We start from the raw sequence: 25,276 nt of genomic DNA, 5'->3' as shown, positions 1-25,276 counted from the left end.
CTCATCTCTAATGTTGTCCCTATATAGGGCAGCGTAGCCTGATGACAGATCAACTTTAAATTATAACAAGAGTTTTCCGAAATGTGGTCACTGGCATCCACTGTAATGCAAAGATTCAGCCACTGAATGAGGGTCCCATTAGAAAAAAGCGATTTTTAACAATTAACGATAAACTATCACAAACTAGATTGTTTATCGTTAACCTGAAATCGTTCAACATATTACACAGAACAATAGTCGTTAGTTACAACAATCGTTTACTCCATCTGATCCCAGCAAAAGAAGGAATGATGTGGAAAAACACTGAACGACAACGAGAACGACAAATGCGGAATTACAACAAACGAATGTGGAATTACAGACGATTAGCAAAAATTTTAGGGTCAGCTCTAAATTAACGATCAACGACACATGAATGATTTTTCAATCGTTGCCTGCTATTACACGTCCTGCGTAATAGCAGGCATCTATCAAAATTTGTTTCTTCGAATTTAAATGATAATCTTCCTGAGTATCTTTTACATTTGAACGATACGATTTTCTGCATGATAATCGTCTCATGTAATAGGGCCCAGAGACCAGAGAAGCACACAATGATACAAAAGAGGGGCTAGGCCACATAATTTCTCATGTCACCTTTGCATGATAACAACGGAAGCATCTTGTCAAACTAACACTGCATTCTTCTATGTAATGTCAGGAGGCAGGTTGATGGAAAGTTAACATACAGGGATTTGGTAATGATGCACTCTTAGCTCTGTGCAGGATTAAATGTCTGACTGATCAGAGAGCACAGGGCTCATGGGCACTTAATCATAATATGTAAATATCTCATCACGCTAACTCCTGACATTACAAGGGATGCATAATGCATCAAAATTACATCAAATTCTATAAAAATTCTATCAAATCCATGTCCCATGTCTCTGAGGACGCCCTAATGTGGTGACATGTTACACTCTGATTAAATAGTTTGCCATGCTTAAGTAGTTTGCCAGTGAGCATATACGGTAAGCACTTGCATCTGTGGGTTGCCGTTGCACTGTTTTTTTGATGGTACAGATATGAATTACAGATTACGGTGTAAAAAATAGGACTCACCCAGCCCTACTGACTGAAAGATTGGGAATGGGGAAAAAAATGTTTACATAAAACTTAAAATTAAACATTAGCAATATGAGACTGATTTTGGTGCTCATGGGTCAATAAACATTTTGGTGCATATGTGTCATCCTTTTTGCACCATTATTTTGGTGAAAAAAGGTGTTTTTGCACACAACATATATTTTGCAGCATTTATCAAGCAGTTTGCACTATTTTTGAGCAGTTTATGCCAGTTGTGCCTTTTTTCAAATTTTGGCTTGGAGGAAGTATGGATTTAATTCCCTACTTTTTTTTGTCAGATTTACCATGTACTATTTTTTATTTTGCACAAAAAATATAGTACTACAGCCTGGTGTCATTTGTTAGCCTTTTTAAGGCAGTAAAGCGCAATATATATCAAGGCCTATGCTCCTATTAATAATTTTTGCGCATGGCCTGGAGTTTTTGTGTGCAGTACGTAAAAAATGCGCTAGCCAGAACATTTTTATTCTCTATTATGTATGGTATTGGTATCCTTATACTAAAGTTGGTGTCTGTATTTAACTCAAAATTCTGGTATCGCAACATACTTGACATTACACACTGATAAATCTAGACCGTTGCCTGACTTTAATTCTGATACAGCAATCCGTAAGTAAAAAAAATGGGATGCTCAGTTGATCTGACAAGCTCTGCATCTTCAATTCTTAATGATTTAGCACTGATAAACTGAACTCTGATTAGCTGAACTCTGCTGCCAGTATACAGTTCCGTCCTTTGGATCCTACCAGGCTGACTGCACTCCTAAGTAACACATGCAGGGAACTCCTAGAAGGATTTTTCCTATTCATCACTTGTTTGAACACTGCACATGTGCTGGATCGTTAAGGCACATGTGCCGTGTTAAGACAAGTGGTGATTAGGAGAAATCCTGCCTGGAGCATTTCTAATGATTTGGGGGGGGGGGGGGGGGGGGGGGGTGAGAGGGATGGAAAGGCAGTGCAAGCCTAGGGCAGGGGTACTCTAGGCCACACCAATTTGACACAGGGCTGCAAGTTTAAAAGTTGTTTTTTTAGGACAATAACTGCATCACTTACCGAACGGAGCCCAGGACAGATTTTGGATAAAAAGCAGCTAACTGACAGTACAAGCGGTTTGAGGGGGAATGAGGGGTCAGTTTGTGGGTACAGAGTCACTTTAATTTGATTTAATAGTTTTAGGCAAATCCAGAACTGTGTACACCAGAAAAGACCAAATAATCATAATAGCCCAACCTTACTTATACTGTACTTAAAGGGGTTATCCAGCGTTGGAAAAAGCACTGCTACTTTCTTGCAAAAACAGCACCACCCTGGTCCTCACTTCACTTCAATAGAACTCGGCTGGAAAACCACACACTAAAGGCAGGAGAGGTGCTATTTCTGGAAGGAAGCAGCAAATATTTTACTAAGCCTTGGAAACAAGGTTTTTCTCCCTTGAATCAAAATTCTTTATCTCTCATTCATGAAACTTTGCAAAAATGAAATACGCATGCGCTAAAAGGAATTCAGAGATATCACAGTGGCATATATACTTTCATGGGTGCTTAACTATAGCTATGTACAAAACAAACCTACCGTATTTTCTGGCATATAAGACGATTTTTAAACGAGAAAAGTCTCCTCAGAAGTCGGGGGTTGTCTTATATACCAGGTATGGTGACGCATAGGGTGGAGGAGCTTTGAAAATGCACGCATGACCACCATATGCGAAGACCAATAAAAAAAAAACAAAAAAACAATTCAAGTCACCTGTGACGTGTTCCCGGCAGCCGCGTTTCCCGCCATGTTTCCGGCGCAGGCAGTGTTATGCAGAGACACTTCTTGTGTCGGTGGTCCCCGAAGCACTTGCGGGTAGCAGAGTATCATCAGAGAATCTCGGAGACGACCGACTGCCGGGAGAGCTTCGGAAGAATGGCAGAGGTGCCGGAAGTCCCTGAAGCCTCTCTCCTTCTCCCGAAGCCGACCGTCTCCGACCTTCTCAGATGGGACGCTCAGCTGCGGGGAGAGCTTCAAGGACCTACGACGCAGACAGTGTGCATCACATTGCCTGTGCTGGGAACATGACAGGAGATGCACAGCTGACGGGAACGGGCGACAGGTGAGTTGATAGTTGTTCTTTTGTATTCAACGTCAGTTAACCCCTGCCTGGCCGCAGCAGGGCTCCAACTAGTAAACCCTGCTGCAGTCAGGCAGGGGTTATCATTTTCCAGGGTATAAGACAAACCCCTGAAAAACTTCTTCAAAATCAGGGATCGTTTTATTTGCCCAGTCATCTTATACGCTGGAAAATACGGTATATGTAGGAAGCCAAGCCAAAAAACAAATACATAGAATCACTTTATTAAATAAAATATATACATATTATAACAATGATGAATGAAATCATAAACAATCAGGATGAAGGTGGAAACAAGGGGGACCAACAAGACTGGAGTAGGTGAAAGGCTGGTGACTCAAACAGAAAATACAGAATTGTTTACTTTGTTTACTGTTAATTCCTTTTCCACATATCCTTCTTGGCAGCACCATGAATGGAGGATGCTTCCTTTATCTCTGTAAGGACAGGACATAGTTAAGTATAAAGGGAGAGGGGAGGGGCTGCTAGGAGTGACTGAGCACGGAGCAGTCTTGCAAAGCACAACACCCTGCAATCTTCTCTCAGTAAGTTAATAGATAAGCACTGACCTTTCTGACCCCTGAATCCAGTGTTTTAGGTGCCCAGACAGTCTACAAACAGCTGACCTTCAAGTCACCTCTTCCTGCTCCCTCATCTCCCCCAGCCCCTTCATAGGCACAGAATGGAGAGAGCAGAGCCAGTCTTCGCTGGCTTCTCTGTAATGAAGACGTGTTTGCCTGATAATGCACAGATAAGAAGTCAGGGGGGGGGGGGGAGGCTGGGAAATTGCTTCTTGAGTACAGAAGGAGGCTTTTTTTGGCTGATAAAACCTATTCCAGAGTTTCTTAAAATCGCTTATACTACTGATTTCTGCAATAAAAAAAAAATGACAGTTACGCTTTAACCCTTTGAGGACCAGGCCCAAAATGACCCAGTGGACTGCGCAAATTTTGATCATTGCGCTCTCGTTTTTCCCTCCTCCCCTTCTAAGAGCTCCAGCACTTTCAGTTTTCTATCTACAGGCCATGTAATGGCTTGTTTTTTACAGGAATAGTTGTACTTTGTAATGGCGTCTTTCATTTTACCATAACATGTATGATGGAATTCCAAATATATTATTTATGAAGATATAAATAGGTGAAATCGTAAATAAGAATGCAAAATGGTAACGTTTGGGGGGTTCCTGTGTCTACGTAATGCACTATCCGGTAAAAGCGACATGATACTATTACTCTATAGGTCAGACCGAACACAACCATATGCAGGTTACACAGATTCTCTAATGTTATATATTTTTTTATGAATTCCTTTTTTTTGGGCAATTAGTTAATAATATAATAGGCCTATTGTGACGCTTATAACGGTTTTATTTTTTCACCTATGGGTCATTTTTCCCGCCATGATCTCTAGTTTTTATTAATACCATATTTGGGAAGATCGGACGTTTTGATCACTTTTTATGAGTTTTTTTTTATATATATAATGTAACATAAAATGGGTAATCCGCGCAATTTTTTCCCTCTTTTCGTCTACGCCATCCTCCATTCGCAATGACGCTTGTTATACTTTAATAGATCGGACAATTACGCACGCTATGGTATTATATGTTTATTTATTTATTTTTATATGTTCTATTTATATAATGTGAAAGGGGGGTGATTTCAACTTTTATTGGGGGAGGGGTTTTGGGGTAGTGTATTGTATTAGCATTGATCAGTGTTATCGGCGATCTGCTCATTGAGCCTGGCTCAGTGCAGCAGATCGCTGATCGGACCGCACGGAGGAAGGTAAGAGACCTCCGGCGGTCCGTTTAAACGATCTGGACCCCCGCAGTTACACTGCGGGGGTCCTGATCAGTAAGTGACAGGGGACTCCCCCTGTCACTTACACTTAAACGCTGCAGCCGCGCGTATAAGCGGTTAATGACACTCGGCAGCGCAATCGCTGGAGCGTGTCATTACCGGTGAGGTCCCGGCTGCTCACTGCAGCCGGCCCCCACCTTCTGTGAAGCGCGCTCCGCTTCATAGCCGGAGAAGCACCCAGGACGTAGAGTTACGTCCAGGGTCGTCTGGTGACAGACTTCCATGACGTAACTCTACGTCCTGGGTCGTCTAGGGGTTAAAGTAAAATAGGAAAGAAAATGGATCTCTCTGCTGCCAAAAAGCTTCAAATAGTACAATGTATTGGACAAGATATAAAAACATTAGATATTTCACAAAAACTTAAGTGTGATCATTGTAGATTTGTAGCTGATTCAGAGCAGACAGGTTTGTGCAGATAAAGGCAGAGTGAGGAATATTTCGGCGAGGCAAGTTCATCTGATTAAGAGAGCAGCTACTAAAATGCCATTGCAAACCAGCAAACAGATATTTGAAGCTGCTGGTGCCTCTGGATTCCCGCGAACGTCAAGGTGTAGAATCCTTAAAAGACTTGCAGTGGTGCATAAGCCTACTATTAGGCCACCCCTAACTAGTGTTCACAAGCAGAAACGGTTGCAATGGGCCCAGACATACATGAAAACTAACTTTCAAACAAACAGTCTTGTTTACTGATGATTGTCGTGTAACTCTGGATGGTCCAGATGGATGAAGTGGTAGATGGTTGTGTATGGCCACCATGTCTGAACAAGGCTGAGACTTCAGCAAGGAGGTGGCAAAGTCATGTTTTGGGCTGGAATCATTGGTAGAGAGCTGGTAGGCCCCTTTAGGATTCCTGAAGGTGTGAAAATGACCTAGGCAAAGTATAGAGTTTCTTACTGACCACTTTCTTCCATGGTACAAAAAGAAGAACCTTGCCTTCCGGAGAAAAATCATATTCATGCATGACAATGCACCATCTCATGCTGCAAAGAATACCTTACTGGCTGCTATGGGCATAAAAGTAGAGAAAATCATCCCCTGACCTCAACCCTATAGAGAATCTTTGGAGTATCATCAAGCAAAAGATCAATGAGGGTGGGAGGCAGTTCACATCAAATCAGCAGCTCTGGGAGGCTATTCTGCCATCATGCCAAGAAATTCAAGCAGAAACTCTCCAAAACTCACATGTTTAATGGATGCAAGAATTGTAAGAGTAGCTTCACAAGTACAGGATTCGCAGCGGATTTCACGCTGCGGGTTTGGAGCAAAATCCACTGCGAATCCTGGTATAGTGAAGTTGAATGGGTCACATACCCGCAGCGGAATTTTCATTCCGCTGCCAGTATGTTACCCGGCCTCTTTAACCCCCAGCCACCCGCAGCCCCCGGCCCACAGCATACATTACCTGCTTGGCGATGCGGCTTGGACTGACAGCGTGGCAGATCTCCATTTAGCCGCTGAATGGATTCTGGCAGCCATAAAGAGTGATTGAAGAAGCTTGGTGGAGGGAAATTTGTCTCCTAGTAGGAGGCCTTTTAGGGAGGGCTTTTTAATGCAGGGAGAGGAGAAATACCAGTATAGAGTACCAAAAGCTGGAGATCACGGGGCAGGTCCACCAAGTATGCAGTGTACTGCCAATATCTGAGCAGCCATGGAAACAGGTCGTTGGTACATAGGGATAAAATTTATGAATGCACCGTAATCGAGGATTCCATAAGGGATACTTGTTGCCTTCAATTGGTGATCTGTTCATATCAGGGACGCCAATGCTCAGGGGATAGCGTAAGAGCGAGGTCTGTTTCAAACTTGACCAAGAAAGGTAGTTTATTTCCTTCCCAGTTGGATCAGAGTGGCAAGTGTGTTCAAATGATGAGGAGGCGGTGCTAGCGTTTCCTTGCAAAGTGGAGATTCGAGGATATGGTAAACTTGGCATAGTCACAGTTCTGAGAGTGGGAAAAGGTGATCTTGACAGAACCTGTCTGGAGGAAGTAACGTGGAGTGTTACATAAACTTCTTGAGGGTGGTCAAATGGTTTTCTATCCACTACCAAAATTCTGAGGGAGAAAGGCCAGGGGGGGAACATAGGACTGTGAAACCTCCAGCATTGAAGAAGGGTTTAATTGCAATGTACTGAAAGCAAAGGATTCTCCAGAGAATCAGCAAATGGTGCATTAAAGGGCTTTTAATTTTGTTGGATGAGCCCAGTGGACCACAGTAAGCCACTCAAGGTGTAGAGTTCCAATAAGGCTGATAAGGCTGAACCCATAAGGGTGCATTTTTTTGAGCAGAGATTACAGAGAGTTGTGCAATGCAGGCAGCCTTGTATCATCTGTCAAAATAAGGTCCTAAAAGGCCTCCTAGTCTTTGTGATAAATTAGCTATTCGTCTAGTTCCATATATTTAAAGACTTGTGCCTGAAATTTGTGGAGGTCACGGGCTATTATGCCAAAGGATGCACAAACACGTATTAACTAGGGGTGCCTTTATTGCAACATGTAAGTTAAAAAATAATATTTTATTGTTGTTTTACTTTGGATCACTAATGATAACATCCTGAAGATATATTATTGGTATATTTACATTTATTTGTTAAGATATTGCACAGTCCATGAAAAAAAAAATAAAGGGGTGCAAATAATAGTGAGCAGAACTGTATACAGAGTGGTACATAGAAAAAAAAAATTATCTATCTCACTACCTGAACATAAGATATAAAATAACTTATTTTTACTTTATAAAAAATATACACAAAAAAAAAATAAGGATTATACGATGTATCTCTTAATCTTCACGGCCAACATCTAGCGCTATGCAGCGTAATTATTTTATTTGTCCACAAAATCGCCACATAAATCTTAATGCACTGTGAGAATTGGGTTAGTTATCGCACAAGTTTATTATTGCACACTATTCCATTATTGCATTCAATTCCTTTTTAGAAAAGTGCTTTAAAGGGGTTGGCCACTTTATAGTAAAATAGTCAGTACAAATTATTATTAAGTGTACTAAATGTATATACTGACAGAAGCTCCCTGTGTACCTCATAGAGCTAAAATCAGACTGTCATCCTCCAGGCTGTGCTGCCCTGCTCTGTTTTGTTTCTGTCCATAAAATGTCTGACATGGAGGAGCATGTGACCATGCCCTGTCCCCTGTGTCCTACATAGACATATACATGCTCAGTGGTGGACACTGGGGAAGGGGCCTGGTCACATGCTCCCCCATGTAAGCAATCTTAAGGACCAAAACACCACAGAGCAGGGCAGCTCAGCCTGGAAGAGGAGAGTCTGATTTTAGCTCTATGAGGTACACAGGGAGCTGCTGTCATTCAGTGCAGTGAGTACACTTTCTAATACTGTACACTGAACTAGTTTACTTTAAAGTGGCCGACCCCTTTAAGTTAATTTCACATTATATCTTGTCCCATATAAATTCATGTGTGTCACCTAATTTCAAAGTCTCAACGAATGTTTATCAATTCCAAAAATATTAGTACTTCCCTTAATTCTTGAAGTCAATTCAGACAAAGTCTGTTCAGCCCAATGCATTTCTTGTGCGATAAATCCTCCTCGTTCCGCTGCCTTTCTTTTGGACTTCTTTATGGAGTATCCATGTGAAAAGCTCAAATGATGGCCGCACACTGACTGAAGACCTCAGGTTTCCCTTAACCTCTTAAGGACCCATGACGTACCGTTACGTCATGGATCACTGTCACTTAAGGACCCATGACGTACCGGTACGCGGGTCCTTTAAGAGGGCACCGCGGACCGGCCGCATGCAATCGGGAGAGATGGCCTGCAGAAATACACTGCAGGCCATCTCTCCCTGTCGGCATGGGGGGGGGTTGTTAACCCCCCCCATGCCGACGATCGCCGCTATTGGCTTATCAGTTCAGATCAGCCAATAGCGGCGATCGGAACCTTTTCCGGGCCATCGGTGACCCGATGACCCGGAAAAAAATGGCAGTTGGTGCTGTCCGAGGACGGCACCGACCGCCATTACTATAAAAAGTATGAACGGCCGGCCGATACCGGCCGGCCATGAACGGCGATCAAAGTTCCCAAAAGTTATAAATACCTGCTCCGGACCCCTCAGCTAGGTAGCTGAGGGGTCCAGAGCAGGTATTTGTACATTACTCACCTGTCCCGGGGTCCTGATCGGCGTCTTCCGGGTTCGCGGCGTCCTCGTCTTCTGGTCGGGTCTTCGGCTCCCTCCGTGACGTCCCGTTCGGCTTTTTTCGGCTATTTTCGGCTCCAGCGTCGTCTTTTTTCGGATCTTGCGCTCTGCTGCCCCCTAGCGGCTGATAAGTGTAATACACGTATCAGCCACTATAGGGATGTTCAGTATGTAATAAAGGTTTTTTTTTTCCACATTTTTTTTTTCTATTTTCCGCACCCTATCGCCGCTGAGTGTTGATCAGCATTGCACGAAAGTGCGCTGCTAATCAGCAACTCCTCCTTTTTGGCGTAGGGTGTTTTTTTTCTATTTTCGGTATCGGACGCATACGCTATTATTGCCTCCGACACCGAAACAGCCAGTGAGGATGAATGGGGGGATCCTTCGTTCCTCCATTCATCCTCATCCTCATCCTCCAATGACGTATCTGGGGGTAGCGTAGCGTACGCTGCCTCCCAGACACGTCTTCTCCGCCAGTACCGTCCCAATAAGAGATGACGGTATGGCGTGAAATTCTACTAACTCTGTGAGAGTACCCCAGGGTACACTTACAGATATAGGGTACGTGCACACTGTGGAATGGCGAAGGATAACCCTTTGTGCATTCCGCAGCTGGCACCCGCCGGCGGACTGATGCAGGCGCGTGTCTCCACCCGTGTCATAGACTCCATGTTATGCACGGGCGGATTCCATCGTCCGTCCAAAGAATGAATACGTTGGACGGAGAGCGGAATCCGCCTGTGCATAGAATGGAGTCTATGACACGGACGGAGACGCGCGCCCGCATCAGTCCGCCGGTGGGTGCCAGCTGCGGAATGCGTAAAGGGTTATCCTTCGCCATTCCGCTGTGTGCACGTACGCTTAGAGTGTATTAAGGAAGGGACACCCGAATCCAGCCCCAAAATTCCCCCACAATGCCCCCCCCCCCATCCTCAGAGTTAGTGGGGAGATCATTCGGGAACTGACCTTCCCACTGCTGGATAAAGGTTACCACCTGTACGGGGATAACTTTTATACCGGCACCCCCTCTTTCGGTCCCTCGCTGCCTGAGCTGCTGTAGCTTGCGGCACGATCCGAAAATATCAGAAGCAGTAATTAGAGCAATTAGAGTAATTAGTGAAAATGAAATATTACATTTTTTACACTATAATGTTGGTTTAGCCTTGAATTTATCATTTTCACAAGGGGTTAAAAGAGAAAAAAAAAACACAAAATGTGTAGAGCAATTTCCCCCAAATCCGTAAATACCCCACATGTGGACATAAAGCGCCATGTGGGTGCAGGGCAATCCTCCAAAGAGAAGGAGCGCCATTTGGATTTTGGAGGTTGGATTTGGCTAGAATGGATGATGAACGCCATGTCGCATTTACAGAGCCCTCGTGCTGCCAAAACACTGAAAACCCCCCAGAAGTGACCCCATTCTGGAAACTTGATGACGGGCGCATTTGTGCCGTGAAAGTGAAAAAATGAAAATTTTCACTTTCACGTCACATTGTTCCACATTTGTGCCCGTCACCAGTGGGGTCCATATCCTTATTGCACCCCTTGTTAGATTCCTTGAGGGGTGTAGTTTCCCTTGTGGGGAAGTTCCAGTGTTTTGGCAGCACAAGGGCTCTGTAAATGCGACGTGGCCCTTGAAATCCATTCCAGTGAAATCCAGCTTCCAAAAGCCAATTGGCGCTCCTTCCCTTTGAAGGCTCGTCCTGCGCCCGCTTGGCACTTTATGTCCCCATGTGGGGTATTTCTGTACTCGGGAGAAACTGCGCTACATGTTTTGTGTTTTTTTTTCCTTTTTGTCCGTTTGTGAAAATGAAAAATTGAAGGCTAGAACAACGTTTTAGTGTAAAAAATACTTTTGTCTTTTTTCACGCCACATTGCTCGGAAAATCTGTGAAGCACCTGTGGGGTCCAAAAGCTCACCACACCCCTTGTTACATTCCTTGAGGGGTGTAGTTTTCTAAATGGTGTCCCTTTAGGGGTGTTTTTTAGGTTTTGGCACCCCAGAGCCTCTGCCAACCTGAAGTGGTACAGTCAGAAATCACCAAATATAACGGAGCCATTGAAATTCACTAGGCGCTCCCTTATATCTGAGGCTTGTGGTTGCGTCAAATAGCACAATAGGGCCACATATGGGGTATTTCTATAAACTGCAGAAACGGGGCAATCAATATTGGGGTGCATTTCTCTGGTAATAGGTTCATAATTATGAAAAATATTGGATTACAATAAAATCTCTGCACAGAAAATTAAAATTTTCTAATTTCTTACACACTTAGCTTTTATTTCTGTGACTCCCCTAAAGGGTTAAAAAACTTTCTGGATGTGCTTTTGCAGAGTTTGGGGCGTGCAGTTTCTGAAATGGGGTGCTTTGTGGGGCTTTCTAACACACAGTCCCCTCAAATACACTTTAAACCTGAACAGGTCTCTAAAAATATCTGATTTTGAAATTTTACTGAAAATTTGGAAATTTGCTGCTAATGTTTTACGCTTTCTATTGTCTAAAAAAAATGAAAGATAGTTTAATAAATGCCGCCAACATAAAGTAGACATGTTGCTAATGCTATTTAATATGTAATTTATGTGGTATAACCATTTTCTGTATAAGCAGAAAAGTTTTAAAGTTAAAAAAATGCATTTTTTCACAATTTTTCACGCTATTTGGGGTTTTTTCATAAAGATTCGTTATTAGTATCGACTCCAATTTACTAGAAATGTGAAGTACAATATGTCACGAGAAAACAATCTCAGAATCGTCCGGATAGGTAAAAGCATCCCAAAGTTATTAATGAATAAAATGACACAGGTCATATTCATAAAATTTGCTCCGGTCCTTAAGGCCATTTCAGGCCCGGTCCTTAACCCCTTCACGTCAGCCATCTGTATATATACGTTCCTATTGCACATGCCCCGTGCAGTAGGAATGTACATATACGTTCCTGACTGACAGGGGCTTTGTGATGAGAACGGGATCGCTGCAGGGACAGCGATCCCGCTCTCATCTGTGTACAGCACCGGAGATAATGAGGATCAGCTGCGATTCCGAAACGGCGGTCACTAATGGGCCGGTGCCGCCGCTGTATTTCATCTCCACGGTGGGGGGAGATGAAATAAGTAAAAATCAGACCCCAGATCAGCCCCCTAGTGCCCCAGTCACTAACCCCCCCTCCCGCGGCGGCCATCGATCCAAGATGGCCGCCGCGATCACTAATGTCTGTCAGACTAATGTCTGTTCACAGTGATCAAAAAAGAAAAATGAATGAAAGCCCCATGCTCTCCGCCACCGGAGGTAGCGGAGAGCATGGGGCAGTCATCGGGACCCCCCCTGTGGGGTCCCGGTACAAGCGATCAGCGGTATATACTATATACCGCTGATCGCTTGTGCCATGTGCCGCCGGCACTTTTTATCCCCTGTCACCATGAATGATTGGTGACAAGGGATAAAAAGTGATGTCCCCCCCACCCCCCAAGTCGCCCCCCACCCCCCCTGTCACCCCCGTCCCCCAGTCACCCCCCCCCTTCCCCATATACTCACCTGCTCCTGGAGCTCCTTCCTCTTCCGTGTCCTGGCTGGTTATGAAGTGCGCATGCGCTCCACAACCAGCCAAGCTCTGAAAATTTAAAGTGACAGAGACCAATTTGGTCTCTGTCACTGAACTATGATTACTGTGATAGAAAATATCACAGTAATCATAGTAATACAGTGAACATGAAATTTCAAACTAAACGAACATATTATTGGAAAAAATTTGAATTTTTCATTTTTACTGTCTAATTTTGAATACTTTCCTCTAACACCTGTGGGGTCAAATTGCTCATCCTACCCGAAGATGAATTCTTTGAGGGGTGTACTTTCCAAAATGGGGTGACTTATGGGGTTTTTTCTCTCTGCTGACACTACAGGGGCTCTGCAAATGCACCTGGCGCTCGGAAACTTCTTCAGCAAAATCTGCAATGGAAAAGCTAATTGGCGCTCCTTCCCTTCTGAGCCCCGCTGTGTGCCCATGCAGTGGTTTACGCCCACATATGGGGTACCGTAGTACTCAAGAGAACCCGTGTTACAAATTTTGGGGTGCTTTTTCTCTCATGTTCCTTTTGAAAATGAGAAACTTTAATCTAAATGTATATATTATTGGAAAATTTTAATTTTTCATTTTTTTACGGCCTAATGGTGAATACTTTCCTCCAGCCCCTGAAGGGTTAAAATGCTCATTATACCCCTAGATTAATTCTTTAAGGTGTCTAGTTTCCAAAATGGGGTCACTTATGGGGGTTTCCAGTATACAAATCTCCTAAATCAACTTAAAATAAGAACTGGTCCCTAAAAAAATCAGTTTTGGAAACTTTCACGAAAATGTGGTAATTTGCTGATAAATTTCTAAGCCCCGTAACACCCTAAAAAAGTAAAATATGTTTATGAAATGAAGCCAGAATAAAGAGGACATATTGGTAATGTGACTTAGTAACTAATTTATGTAATACAACTTTCTTTTTTTAGAAGCAGAGAATTTCAAAGTTCATAAAATGCTAATTTTTTCAATTTTTCATGATATTTTGATGTTTTTCACAAAAAACACAAAGTAGTGACCAAATTTTGCCACTAATATAAAGTGCCATATGTGACGAAAAAACAATCTCAGAATCGCTAGCATACGTTAAAGCATCACTGAGCTATAAGCGCATAAAGTGAGATAGGTCAGATTTTGAAAAATGAGCCTGGTCTTTTAGGTGCAAATAGGCTTGGTCTTGAAGGGGTTAAGGGGTTAAAGCGTAACTGTCATTTCAGGGCCATTTTTTTTTTTAAAACATTAAATATCAACAGTTCAAGCGATTTTAAGAAACTCTGTAATAGGTTTTATAAACCAAAAGAGTTTCCTTCTGGACTGAAAAAGCAATCTCCCAGCCTCCCCCCTCACTGCAGAAGAAGCAGGATTTCTGTCTCCATTATGTGGCTATGGAGAGGGGAGGGGCTGTTAGGAGTGACTGAGCACGGAGCAGTCCAGCACAGCACAACACCCTGCAATCTTCTCTCAGTAAGTTCATAGATAAGCACTGACCTTTCTGACCCCAGAATCCAGCGTTTTAGGTGCCCATATAGTGTACAAACAGCTGACCTTCATGTCACCTCTTCCTGCTCCCTCATCTCCCTCGGCCCCTCCATAAGGATAGAATGGAGAGAGCAGAGCCAGTCTTCACTGGCTTCTCTGTAATGAAGACGTGTTTGCCTGATAATGCACAGATAAGAAGTCAGGGGGGGAGGCTGGGAGATTGCTTCTTGAGTACAGATGGAGGCTTTTTGGGCTGATAAAACATACTACAGAGTTTCTTAAAATAGCTTATACTACTGATTTCTGCAATAAAAAAAAAAAAAAAATGACAGTTACGCTTTACGTGTGCCCCATGAACCCGGCCTCACCTACAACTGACGGATGGCTGCACCAACCATATCACAAAAATGGTCTTCATTCCGTGGTGATCCGCATTTCTGCCCGAGATAGCGGTTTATGTATATTCTGTTACTAGGTTACCTGGAATGCGTACCTCGAACGGTCTCGCTGTAGACTTTGATCCTCATTACTAGTTTCTTTGCCAAATGGATTCTTGTGTACGCTTCTTTTTGTAATACTATCCTATTATAGTCACCCTGGGTTTTTGATCTCTCTATCATCTCCAAAACCTGACACTTTAGTCCATCACTTCCCTTAATTTTTTTCGGCTACCAGTGTTTCACTTTTATTCTTAATGCCACCGACATGCTCACTGAGTCTCTTGCGACAAATGCACAATATTGTCCTATTGGTATTCCAGTCTTTGACCTGGGATGACAGCTGTCCCATTTTAAAATCGAATTAGTAGCCGTTTCTTTTCTATGAACGGTACTCATTAGTTTACCTTGTTCTGCTATACATATTTTAAGGTCTAGGAATACAATTTCTTTTGCACTAATGGTTTGTGTAAATATCAGTCCCATCTTGTCGTCGTTAAGACAATCAACAATTTTTACATTTTCTTTAATGGATGTCTATACAAGCAGGATATCGTTGATAAATCTTATCCACAAACTTATGTGGCAAGACCATTCCATCAGCCCTTCTCGAAGACCTCATCCTCCCAGCAGTCGAGGTACAGATTTGCATAAGTTGGGGCACAGGGACTCGACATTGCTGCACCCCGCTGCTGGTGGAAGAGGTCGTCCTGAACAGAAAATTATTGCTGGTCAGTATGAGATCCAACATTTCCAGTATCAATTTATTGTGGACCCAGTATTGCACCCCCCTTAAGCTTAGGAAATACTGTACTGCTGCCCTCCCACCTTCATGGGGTATGAAAGAGTACAACGCCTCCACATCCAGGGATGCCAGGAATGCCCCCTGCTCAAGCTGTACTTCCATAATTCTTCTCAGTACATCCATAGTATCCTTAACGTACAAGGGAAGCGATTCCACAAATGGTCTATGTACAATAGCCACATATTGGCTCACGTTCTGTGTATAGTTATTAATGCCTGCCACAGTAGGACGACCTTTTAATGGTGGATACCCATTATGAATTTTATGAATACTGTAAAAGCTTGCAATCCTTGGCTTTTTTGGTTTAAGATATTTGTATTCAGACTCCAACTAATTAAGCTTGGTTGGCTTGATACAACATATAGGCCTGGCATATATGTGCCTGGCATTGTTAAATGATAAACACTGCTACAAAAAACTGAGAGCAGACTCCACTGAAAACTACACAAATAGTTTGACCTATATATTGGATCAAGCCAAAAAACTAAATTGATGAGTCTGAATACAAATATCTGAAACCAGAAAACCCAAGAATTGCATTAACACAGGTGAAACGTATGTAATGCAAAGTTTTGCAAACTGTTCCACACAAGGAATTGTCTATGTGCTGACATGCCTATGAATTTAAATGGGACAAGATAGAAGGTGAAATTAATTAAGGCACTTTGGAAAAAGGAACTAAATGCAATAATAGAATAGAGTAGAATAAACTTGTGCGATAACTAACCCAATCCCCACAGTGCAATAAGGGTCATGTAGCGATATTGTGGACAAATAAAATAATTATGCTGCATATTGCTAGATGATGGTCGTAAAGATTAAGACATACATCATATAAGGATATAGTTTGTTTTTTTTCTTTTATTTTGCATATGTTTTATAAAGTAAAAACAAAAGTTATATTTTATATCTTCTATTCAGTCAGTGATATTTATCAATTTTATGAAGAAAACAATAATCTACTAAATAAATGGTTCTCTCAGAGGTGATTTTTTTTATACACACACACTTGAATAAAAAGTGCATAGATAATACCGCAAATATACGTATATTGTGCTATGTACCTACCGCTCTGTATACTCTTAAGTTGTTATAATACTATATACTATAGAATTATGTGATATATATTTCATGATGCACTGCATTATGTTATAGTAACAAGTGGGAATCTGCTGTTGCATTATGCTATTGCAGCTCTTGCCCATAAAGATGAGCAGCGTTCAGGTTTCACATGTTGTTCTTGATTGAGTGCCAAGATCCATGGTATCTTATTTTAACTTCTGTTCCTCTGCTGTGCGTGACATATGCAGACTCCAAGGGCCTGGTATTGCCATCTGCTAATGTGGTTGGACACACTTTGCCAGGTGACAGGTCCAGATGCTTGAACCAGAAGCGCTGAGATCTGGCTGTGTGCTACGTGCACCGGACCAGGCAATAGTAAATGATTTGTTCATGATTTTTATCTGGCTTTTCACTACCTGGATTGGCACATGACCTAGATGGGGTAGCACAAATAGTTTGACCTCTAGTCTAACAATAGCCCTCGATAAAGGTAGCAAGTTGAAACATACGTCAGGTAGGGGCCACATACTTTAGTTAGTTTTGTTTTGCACAATGCCCCTTTTAGCAAACTAGTATTTGGTAGTGATTTGTACATTTATGTACTGATTCATTGTATACATTTTCTATTTGAGTCTAAGCCTTTCACCAGTCTTGTTGGCCTCAATTGTTTCCAGTCGCTATTCATCCTTCATAATAGTTATAATTTTCATACATGGTTCCTCTGGTTAAAGGGGTTGGCAACTTTATAGTAAAATTATTCAGTGTACAGTATTAGTAAGTGTACTCACAGCACTTACTGACAGCAGCTCCCTGTGTACCTCATAGAGCTCTGTGGTGAGGCTGTCCATAAGATGGTCAACATGGAGAAGCATGTCACCAAGCCCTGCCCCCAGTGTCCTTCATAGGCATATACAGACTCAGTGGTGGACACTGGGGGGCATGGCATGGTCACATATTCCTCCATATCGGCCATCTTATGGACAGAAACACCACAGGACAGGGCAGCTCAGCCTGGAGGAGAGGATTTTGATTTTAGCTCTATGAGGTACACAGGGAGCTGCTGTCAGTATATACAGTGAGTGCACTTACTAATACTGTACACTGAACAATTTTATTATAAAGTGGCCAACCGCTTTAAGAGAAACTTAAATTGAGAGGCCTTTGCAAGAAGAGCTTGCAGTTTTTCAAAATTGTAACTTGGGCTCCCTGTACTGGGTGGGAGGGACGAGGGGCATGATCTGCACAGGGTGGTCTTCATCACAGTACTCTGATCCAGGAAGTCTCCCTCACCTTCCAAATCATAGCAGATCCACTTCAGGCTGAGGCTTGCATCAAGGGACAGGACTGTGGAGGTAATCTCTTCATAGCTGTAACCCCTCTCTCCCCGGACAGAGAGTGCTGCATTTATGTGCCCACATCTGCCCTGCTCATTCCTTCATGCTCCCTGCAGTCTCTGTCAGTGTGTGTTTTCTATCCTCTCCATTCCTGGTATAATGTGCCTGCACTCAAACACAGCCATTCACACTGCTGTATTTCTGTCACTGTCCCCCTGCACAGCTCTGTGATTCTCACTTCCTGATTGGCCCATGCTGAACACACACCACTTCCCATTGCTGTCATGTAACCACATAGACCTCTGACAGCAGCCCTACTTCTCTATTCTAGCCTGTTGTACTACACTTCTGCATTAAGGGGATCTGCAGTTCCATCATGCATCTACAAACTGCTGCAGATTTTTTAGGTTTATGCACTTACTATACATTATACTGCACATGCTGACACTATGCTGTGCAGTAACTTATACTATATGACATATTAAACTGTTTTTAAATGTTTGTTTTATTTGTTTTAGATGTTATTTAAAATATAAAATCATTATTTTTGGGATGTGGAACCAATTTTCTGCCTTTTAAATGATTTCTTATGGGAAAATCTGCTTTGGTTTAAGGTTTAAGAGTGATTTGGATTACAAGCATGGTCCTGGAACGAATTATGCTCGCAATTCGAAGCACCACTGTATTTTATTCAAGTGATCATTTGTATTTGTTTTGTGGCTAGGCTTTCTACAAATAGTTTTTTAAATTCTTGTTGAAGCACCTTTTGTTATTATGCTTTAATATATCCTCAACCCCACAGTGTGTTACTGTTGCTTCACAGTTTAGTGGTACTCTGAATAGTATCCATTGGCTTTTTATACAAATCAAAGCAGTAATTGATAAATGATATGTAAGCTTTGACCTGAGTGTCTGCAGCCAGGACTTTGACTCGCTGTGTTGACACCATTACATCTACTTCTGTCATAGGTTGCGACTCCCCATCTGGTGCCTAAGGGGAAAAAGTTGAAAATACCATAAGGAAAAAGAAATGGGAAGAATCTGGGCACTTTTCTTTGTCTTAACATATTCATCCTCTTACCTTAACCCTATCTACTGCCTCTTGCGCCTGGCGCATTCGCATGCTGGCCATTTGGTGTTTCTCACAATGCAGCTGTGTCGATCCTAGATATTTGGCACCAAAAACAACCCCATCTAGCAAATCATCTGAATCACAAGGACCAGGCACTGAATGAGAAACTAAAAAAAAAAAGAAGAGAACCCCATTAAAAGTCTTAACAAACAAGCGTGGGTCAAAGGGATACTAGTTCTACATAACGAGAGTGTGTCATAAAGATGTGTGGAAACTTAAAGGCCATTCCTGCTCCACTGGGAAAATGATATGTAAATGGCTCTCACACAAAGTAGTGTCCCTTGAAATCAGTGTTTTACTAAATGCCAAGCCTAAAATAGCTCCAGAAGGGAAAGACTGCCTATCCGTATCCGTTTTTTGAGGTTGTTGTCCCTCTTCAGTGAAGAGCAGGGTGTTGGCTGTCTAGTGAGAGACCAAGTAACGTGGGTCAACCTGAAAACAGCTGTCTGCAGATGGAGAGATTTTTGGCTTGGCATATATGCCCAGTCACTGTTCTAAGACTCCTAAGTGGAGTCAAACACTGACTTGAAAGGAGACCACTTTGCCTAAGTGGTGTAAGAGCTATTTGCATACCCTCTCTTCCCACAACATACAAGCAAAAGCAAGCACTAGATAAACCAGGTACAGTATGTAAGGCACAGTGTCCTATTTTAGAGGGACTTTCATATATTTAACCCTGTTCAGTGGCCTAAAAAAAAAGAACCATAAATTGTTCAATGTGAACACATGAAGAAAACTTTATAGGCTGTGTCATGCTGTGAAGAACCAGCATTTCTGAAAACACAGTAATTGGTGTAGTGGGTGCAGTGGTTGGTGGGGTGGGTGCAGCTGTTGGCGATGACAAAAACAAAGCATAGTAATGATATTTGTGCAATGTGTACCAATGCTCTTGCAGCTTAAGTAGCAAGAGCTAATGGCCATAACAATGATTTAGACCTAGTTGCTGTAACAGACATGGTTCAAAGACTCTAATGATTGGGAAACAGCCATACCAGGGTATATTTTGTATAGGAAAGATAGATAAGGGAAAAGGGGAGGTTGGGTTAGGGGATAGTAAAGGTGTTGTCCAGCAAAAATCTTTTGATTTCAAATCAACTGGTGACAGAAAGTTATATAGGTTTGTAATTTATTTCTATTAAAAAACCTCACGTCTTCCCATACTGCAGGAAATGTTGTTTTCTCTTCAGTCTGACACAGTGCTCTCTGCTGACATCTCTGGCCCAGACAGGAACTATACAGACAAGGAAGGGTTTCCTATAAGGATTTGCTACTTCTCTGAAGAGTTTCTAATATGGACAGAGGTAATAATAATAATTATTATTATTATTATTAATAATATTATTATAATTATTATTTGAATAGAGCCAACAGATTCTGCAGCACTTTACAATTCTGGGGGTACATACATAGACATAAATAAGACATTACAGAGATCTACATATAATTATCCATACATGAGGAGGGAGGGCCCTGTTCACATGCATGAGCTTACAGACTATTAGGAGGGGGTTTGAGACAAAATGGCAGAGGAGCAAAGTCCTTCCTTTTTTAGCATAGTCTGGCCATCTTTATGAATAAGGCAGTGCAGGTAAAGGTGGGTAAACTAGTCACCAACCAATGCCTGCCTGCTACAGATCTAAGTGCTTAAATGCCTGGTGTATGTATTGGGGGGGGGATCAATTTAGGGAACCTGTTAAGCCTATTTGAACAGATGTGTTTTGAGGGCACGTTTGAAGCTTTGGGTATTGGAGGTGAGTAACAGTCTTGGGTAATGCATTCCATAGAGTTGGTGCAGCTTGGGTGAAGTCCTGGAGACGGGAGTGAGCGGTGTGGATTAAGGTGGTTGTTAGTCTTAAGTCGTTAGAGGAACGTAAGGCACAGGTAGGATGGTAGACAGAGATGAGGGAGGAGATGTAGAGAGGTGCAGCATTGTGGAGAGCCTTGTGGGTGAGCAGCAGTAGCGGATTATAACAGGTCCGTTTCGGTCAGTAGCCTGGGGCCCTGGGCTTCTGGGGGGCCCATAAGCACCCAAAAATACATAATTTCAGTGATGTATTGTCTCATGGCTACAGTTTAGCCATGATTTAAAAAAAAAAAAAAAAAAAAAAAAAAAAAAAGGGCTTTTTCACCGGAGTTTTGCACAAATCAGAGCATCATGACATTATCTATCCTGTACTATGAACACCATGCTAGTGCTGCCATAGTTACAGTGGGGTGGGGGCTCAGACTTGGTGAACATCTCTGGGGCCTAAGGTAAATTTAATCCACCCCTGGTGAGCAGGAAAAATTTATATTGTATCCTGTGTTTAATAGGGAGCTAGTGTAGAGACTGGCACAGGGGGGAGGCATCAGTATAGCGACTGGACAGGGAGAGGAGCCTGGTCGCTGCATTGAGAATGGACTGGAGAGGGGAGAGTTTAGAGGACGGAAGGCCGATTAGTAAGGAATTGCAGTAGCCTAGATGGGAATGAATCAGAGCGACAATGAGAATTTTAGCAGATTCGTCAGTAAGGAAGGGATAGATTTTAGAGATGTTTTTAAGATGCCGATGACAGGAACGTGAAAGGGATTGAATATGGGGAGTGAAGGAGAGATCAAAGTCAAACATAACCCCAAGGCAGCGGGCTTGTTGTGTAGGGGTTATGGTTGCACCATATAAAGAGATGGAGATGTCAGGTGGAGGGCGGTTAGCAGAGGGAGGGAATACAAGCAGCTCAGTCTTAGAAAGGTTTAGTTTTAGGAATAGGGAGGACATGACATTAGAGACGGCAGACAGACAGTTACTGGTGTTCTTTAGAAGTGCGGGGGTGATATCACAGGAGGAGGTATAGAGCTGGGTATAATCAGCATAGAGATGGCACTGAAAACCAAACTTGCTGATAATTTATTCAATGGGTAAAGTGTAAAGTGAGAAAAGGAGAGGGCCCAGGACTGATCCCTGAGGAGCCCCAACTGTAAGGGGAAGATGAAGTGAAGCCAGATAATGATACGCTTAAAGGAGTGGTCGGAGAGATGGGAGGAAAACCAGGAAAGAGAAGAGTCCTTGAGGCCGACAGAGCGGAGCATGGAGAGGAGGAGCTGGTGGTCTACAGTGTCAAAAGCTGCAGATAGATCCAGGAGAATGAGCAGAGAATGATCGCCTTTAGATTTGGTGGTGAGGAGATCATTGGAGACTTTAGTAAGGGCAGTTTCTGTAAAATGGAGAGGACGGAAACCAGATTGAAGGGGGTCAAGAAGAGAGTTGTCAGAGAAATAGCAGGTTAGGTGGGAATAGACCAGACGTTCCAAGAGATTACAGATAAATGGAAGATTAGAGACAGGTTGATAATTGGCTGTACAGGATGGGTCTAGGGTTTTTCCAGTAATGGAGTGATGACGGAGTGTTTGAAAGTCGAGGGGAAGATGCCAGAGAAAAGGGAGAGGTTGAAGATTTGTTAGGTAAGTAGTGAGAGAAGGAGAGTGAGACTGGACAAGGTGTGAGGGAATAGGGTCACTAGGGCAGGTTGTGGGACGAGAGGAGGAGAGGAGTCTGGAGACTTCCTCCTCTGTTACCGGTTCAAATGCTGAGAGGGAAGAGTAGGAAATACAAGAGGGAATAGGATCAACACTACTTGGAGACTGGGAGGTGATCTCCTGACGGATAGTATCTTTCTTTTCCTTGAAGTAAGATGCTAGGTCTTCAACGCAGAGGTTAGGGCTCGGCCACACTAGCGTTTTTCTTACGGATCCGTCCATATCAATTTAACAGATAAGCATAAACTGATGAGCAGACTGATGCAAACTAATTGCAAAATGTTCATCTTTTTTTTAATGGTCCATTTGTATTTTGGCTTAAAAAAATTGACTTTTGTACATCAGTTTGCATCAGTCAGCATCCATTTTTCTATCAGTTTATTTTTCTTCTTTGGTTTATTGCTTCTTCTGCGCATGCTCAGTGAAAAAAACTGATGAAAACAGAAAACTTGCAAACGGATGTGAATGGAAATACCTTCCATTTAGATCCGTCCTCATTGACTACAATGTAAAGAAAAAACGCAAGTGCACTTTCTGTTCATCATCAGTTTTTTGAAACGGAAAGAAAAATACTGCAAACAATTTTTTCATCTGTTCAGAAACACAGAACTTGAACGAATTGCATGCAAACGGAGCACTATTTGGTCAAACAGAGCACAATAATATATCATTGAAACCTATGGGGATTATAACGGATCCGCCAGTTTCCGTTTATCTTACTTCCAAACGAAAAAGGTAGACGGAATGGTGCCGGATGGTCAAACGCTGATGTAAACGTAGCATTAGAGATGGGCGTCTGGACTTTGGGTTTGAGGAGGGAGTTGAGGGTATCAAAGAGACGTTTTGGGTTATGGGATAGAGAAGAAATTAGAGGGGTAAAGTAAGATTGTTTAACAGAATGAAGACCAGAGTAGTTGCTTCTTAGCACAAATTTATAAAGTAGGAGGTCTGCTACAGTTTTAGACTTCCTCCACAAACGTTCAGCACACCTAAAACACAGAAGAAAACGAGCTCTAGGTGTGTGTGCCTGAGTTGTGGTCATCTGTGTTTGGCTAATTGAGGTGTGAGGGTTGCCATTTTGTCAAGGGTTGTTTTGAGGGTGTTGTGATCGTATTTGACAGCCAGATTGGGACAGGAGAGCGGTGATAACTGTAAAGAGTCTAAAAGTTGTTGGGTCGGGGGCGTGGCCTGGCTATGGAGGAGTAAGCACGCACCTTCTGTGAGCTCCTGCACCAGAACACCAGACAGCCTTAAAAAGCGCCCTAATATCAGCTTACTGCACCCCAAATGGTTGGTGGCCGCAAGAGGACTAAGGCAGGCACAAAATTACCTCAGCCCCGGCCATCCCGGGGCAGCCTGGACCGTTTTCTCCTTCCCGCCGATCGCGGCCTACCTGCTCCCTCTGCAGCCTCCGTGCTGCCCGGAACTCGAGTAACAAGAGCGGCGGCCGCCGCCGCAGCAGCAGCCGCGGATCCGCCCGGACTAGCGCCACACACGAGCTCCATCGGTGAGGAGTGCTTCCCAGCACCGGCGGCAGCGGCGGTAAGAGTCCCGATCCCGGCCCCCCCCCGCGTATCGGCTCCTCTGGCCCCTGGCGGTCTTGAGATACGGGACACAGCGCAGCTCCCCCACCAGCCCTCAGGCGTTTGTCCCGCAACCCACCGCAGCCCACTACTCACCGCCGGTGACACGGAGCTTCCTGGCCCGCACTCCAGGGACGCGGTGTTCGTCTGCCCCCTCCTCACAGGAACAGTGTCCTCAAGCCCTCACCTCAGGACTCTAGCTGGAGCAGTGTCTCGGGGGACTTGCACTGAGACCGCAGCATCCCTGGACTCTCTTCACTAGCCCAGCAGCGTCTCCTGGTCTCTGCCTCAGGGTAACAGTGTCCCCCCATCCTGGTCAGAGGGAGACAGAGGTGCCTATGAACCCGGCTCCTTGTGGGGATAAAGACTGCTCTCCTAAATCAGGCTCTATCCTGGCAGCCAGCATGTCTTCCTTGTCCTCCGCTGCACTTCCTTTCTCTACCACTAGAGGCAGTGATTCACATCCACCCTCCCATCCATCTAACTCTGCTACAACTGTTAACCCTATGCAGGCTGGTGCAGATTGGGACTGGAGGGAATATATGAAATTACTGCCTACACGCTCTGACATGGAAAGGTTTGTGGAGCGTTTGGAAACCTCTTATAAACAAGAGCTCAGTTCCCTCAAATCTGATGTGCATGCCTTGGAGGCGAAAGTTTCTGATATTGCTGCTGATCAGGACTCTTTAACCTCTACGGTGGATGATGTTCAGGCTACCTTGGCTACCCAGGAGAGGCGCATCCGCCATCTTTACAGGCTTCATGATGATGCAGAGAACCGAGGCAGACGGAACAATATCCGTATCAGAGGGCTTCCTGAAGCGACCAGAGCTGCCGATCTCATCCCGTCTCTCCAGGACTTATTTGCTTCTATTCTTAAGCGTCCGCCGGGGGACGAGTTTGAAATTGATAGAGCTCACCGCACTCTAGGTCCAGTTTCCAACAATGTTGATCGACCTCGGGATGTCATCTGCAGGCTCCACCATTACAGAGTAAAAGAGGAAATTATGAGAGCAGTGCGCAACATGGATTACGTTGATTTTGATGGCGCCCAATTAATCTTTCTTCAGGATCTCTCCAGAGCAACTTTG

General features: G+C 43.4%; 1 protein-coding gene across 5 annotated transcripts in view; it reads right to left on the bottom strand.

Annotated features, from left to right (window-relative positions):
* APBA3 (amyloid beta precursor protein binding family A member 3) overlaps positions 1-25,276 on the bottom strand; it is a 189,119-nt gene that overhangs the window by 81,017 nt on the left and 82,826 nt on the right. For all 5 annotated transcript variants that reach the window (XM_069962572.1, XM_069962573.1, XM_069962575.1 and 2 more), the window contains exons 3-4: positions 19,039-19,196; positions 18,862-18,948 (exon numbers count right to left, since the gene is read on the bottom strand). In XM_069962572.1, the coding sequence (XP_069818673.1) occupies positions 18,862-18,948; positions 19,039-19,196 (245 nt within the window). The remainder of the gene's footprint in view (positions 1-18,861; positions 18,949-19,038; positions 19,197-25,276) is intronic.

Source organism: Dendropsophus ebraccatus, chromosome 3 (assembly GCF_027789765.1).
Source record: "Dendropsophus ebraccatus isolate aDenEbr1 chromosome 3, aDenEbr1.pat, whole genome shotgun sequence".
Taxonomy (NCBI): domain Eukaryota; kingdom Metazoa; phylum Chordata; class Amphibia; order Anura; family Hylidae; genus Dendropsophus; species Dendropsophus ebraccatus.
The sequence above is the reverse complement of the archived record's forward strand: the minus strand, read 5'-3'. Positions and strand labels throughout refer to the sequence as shown.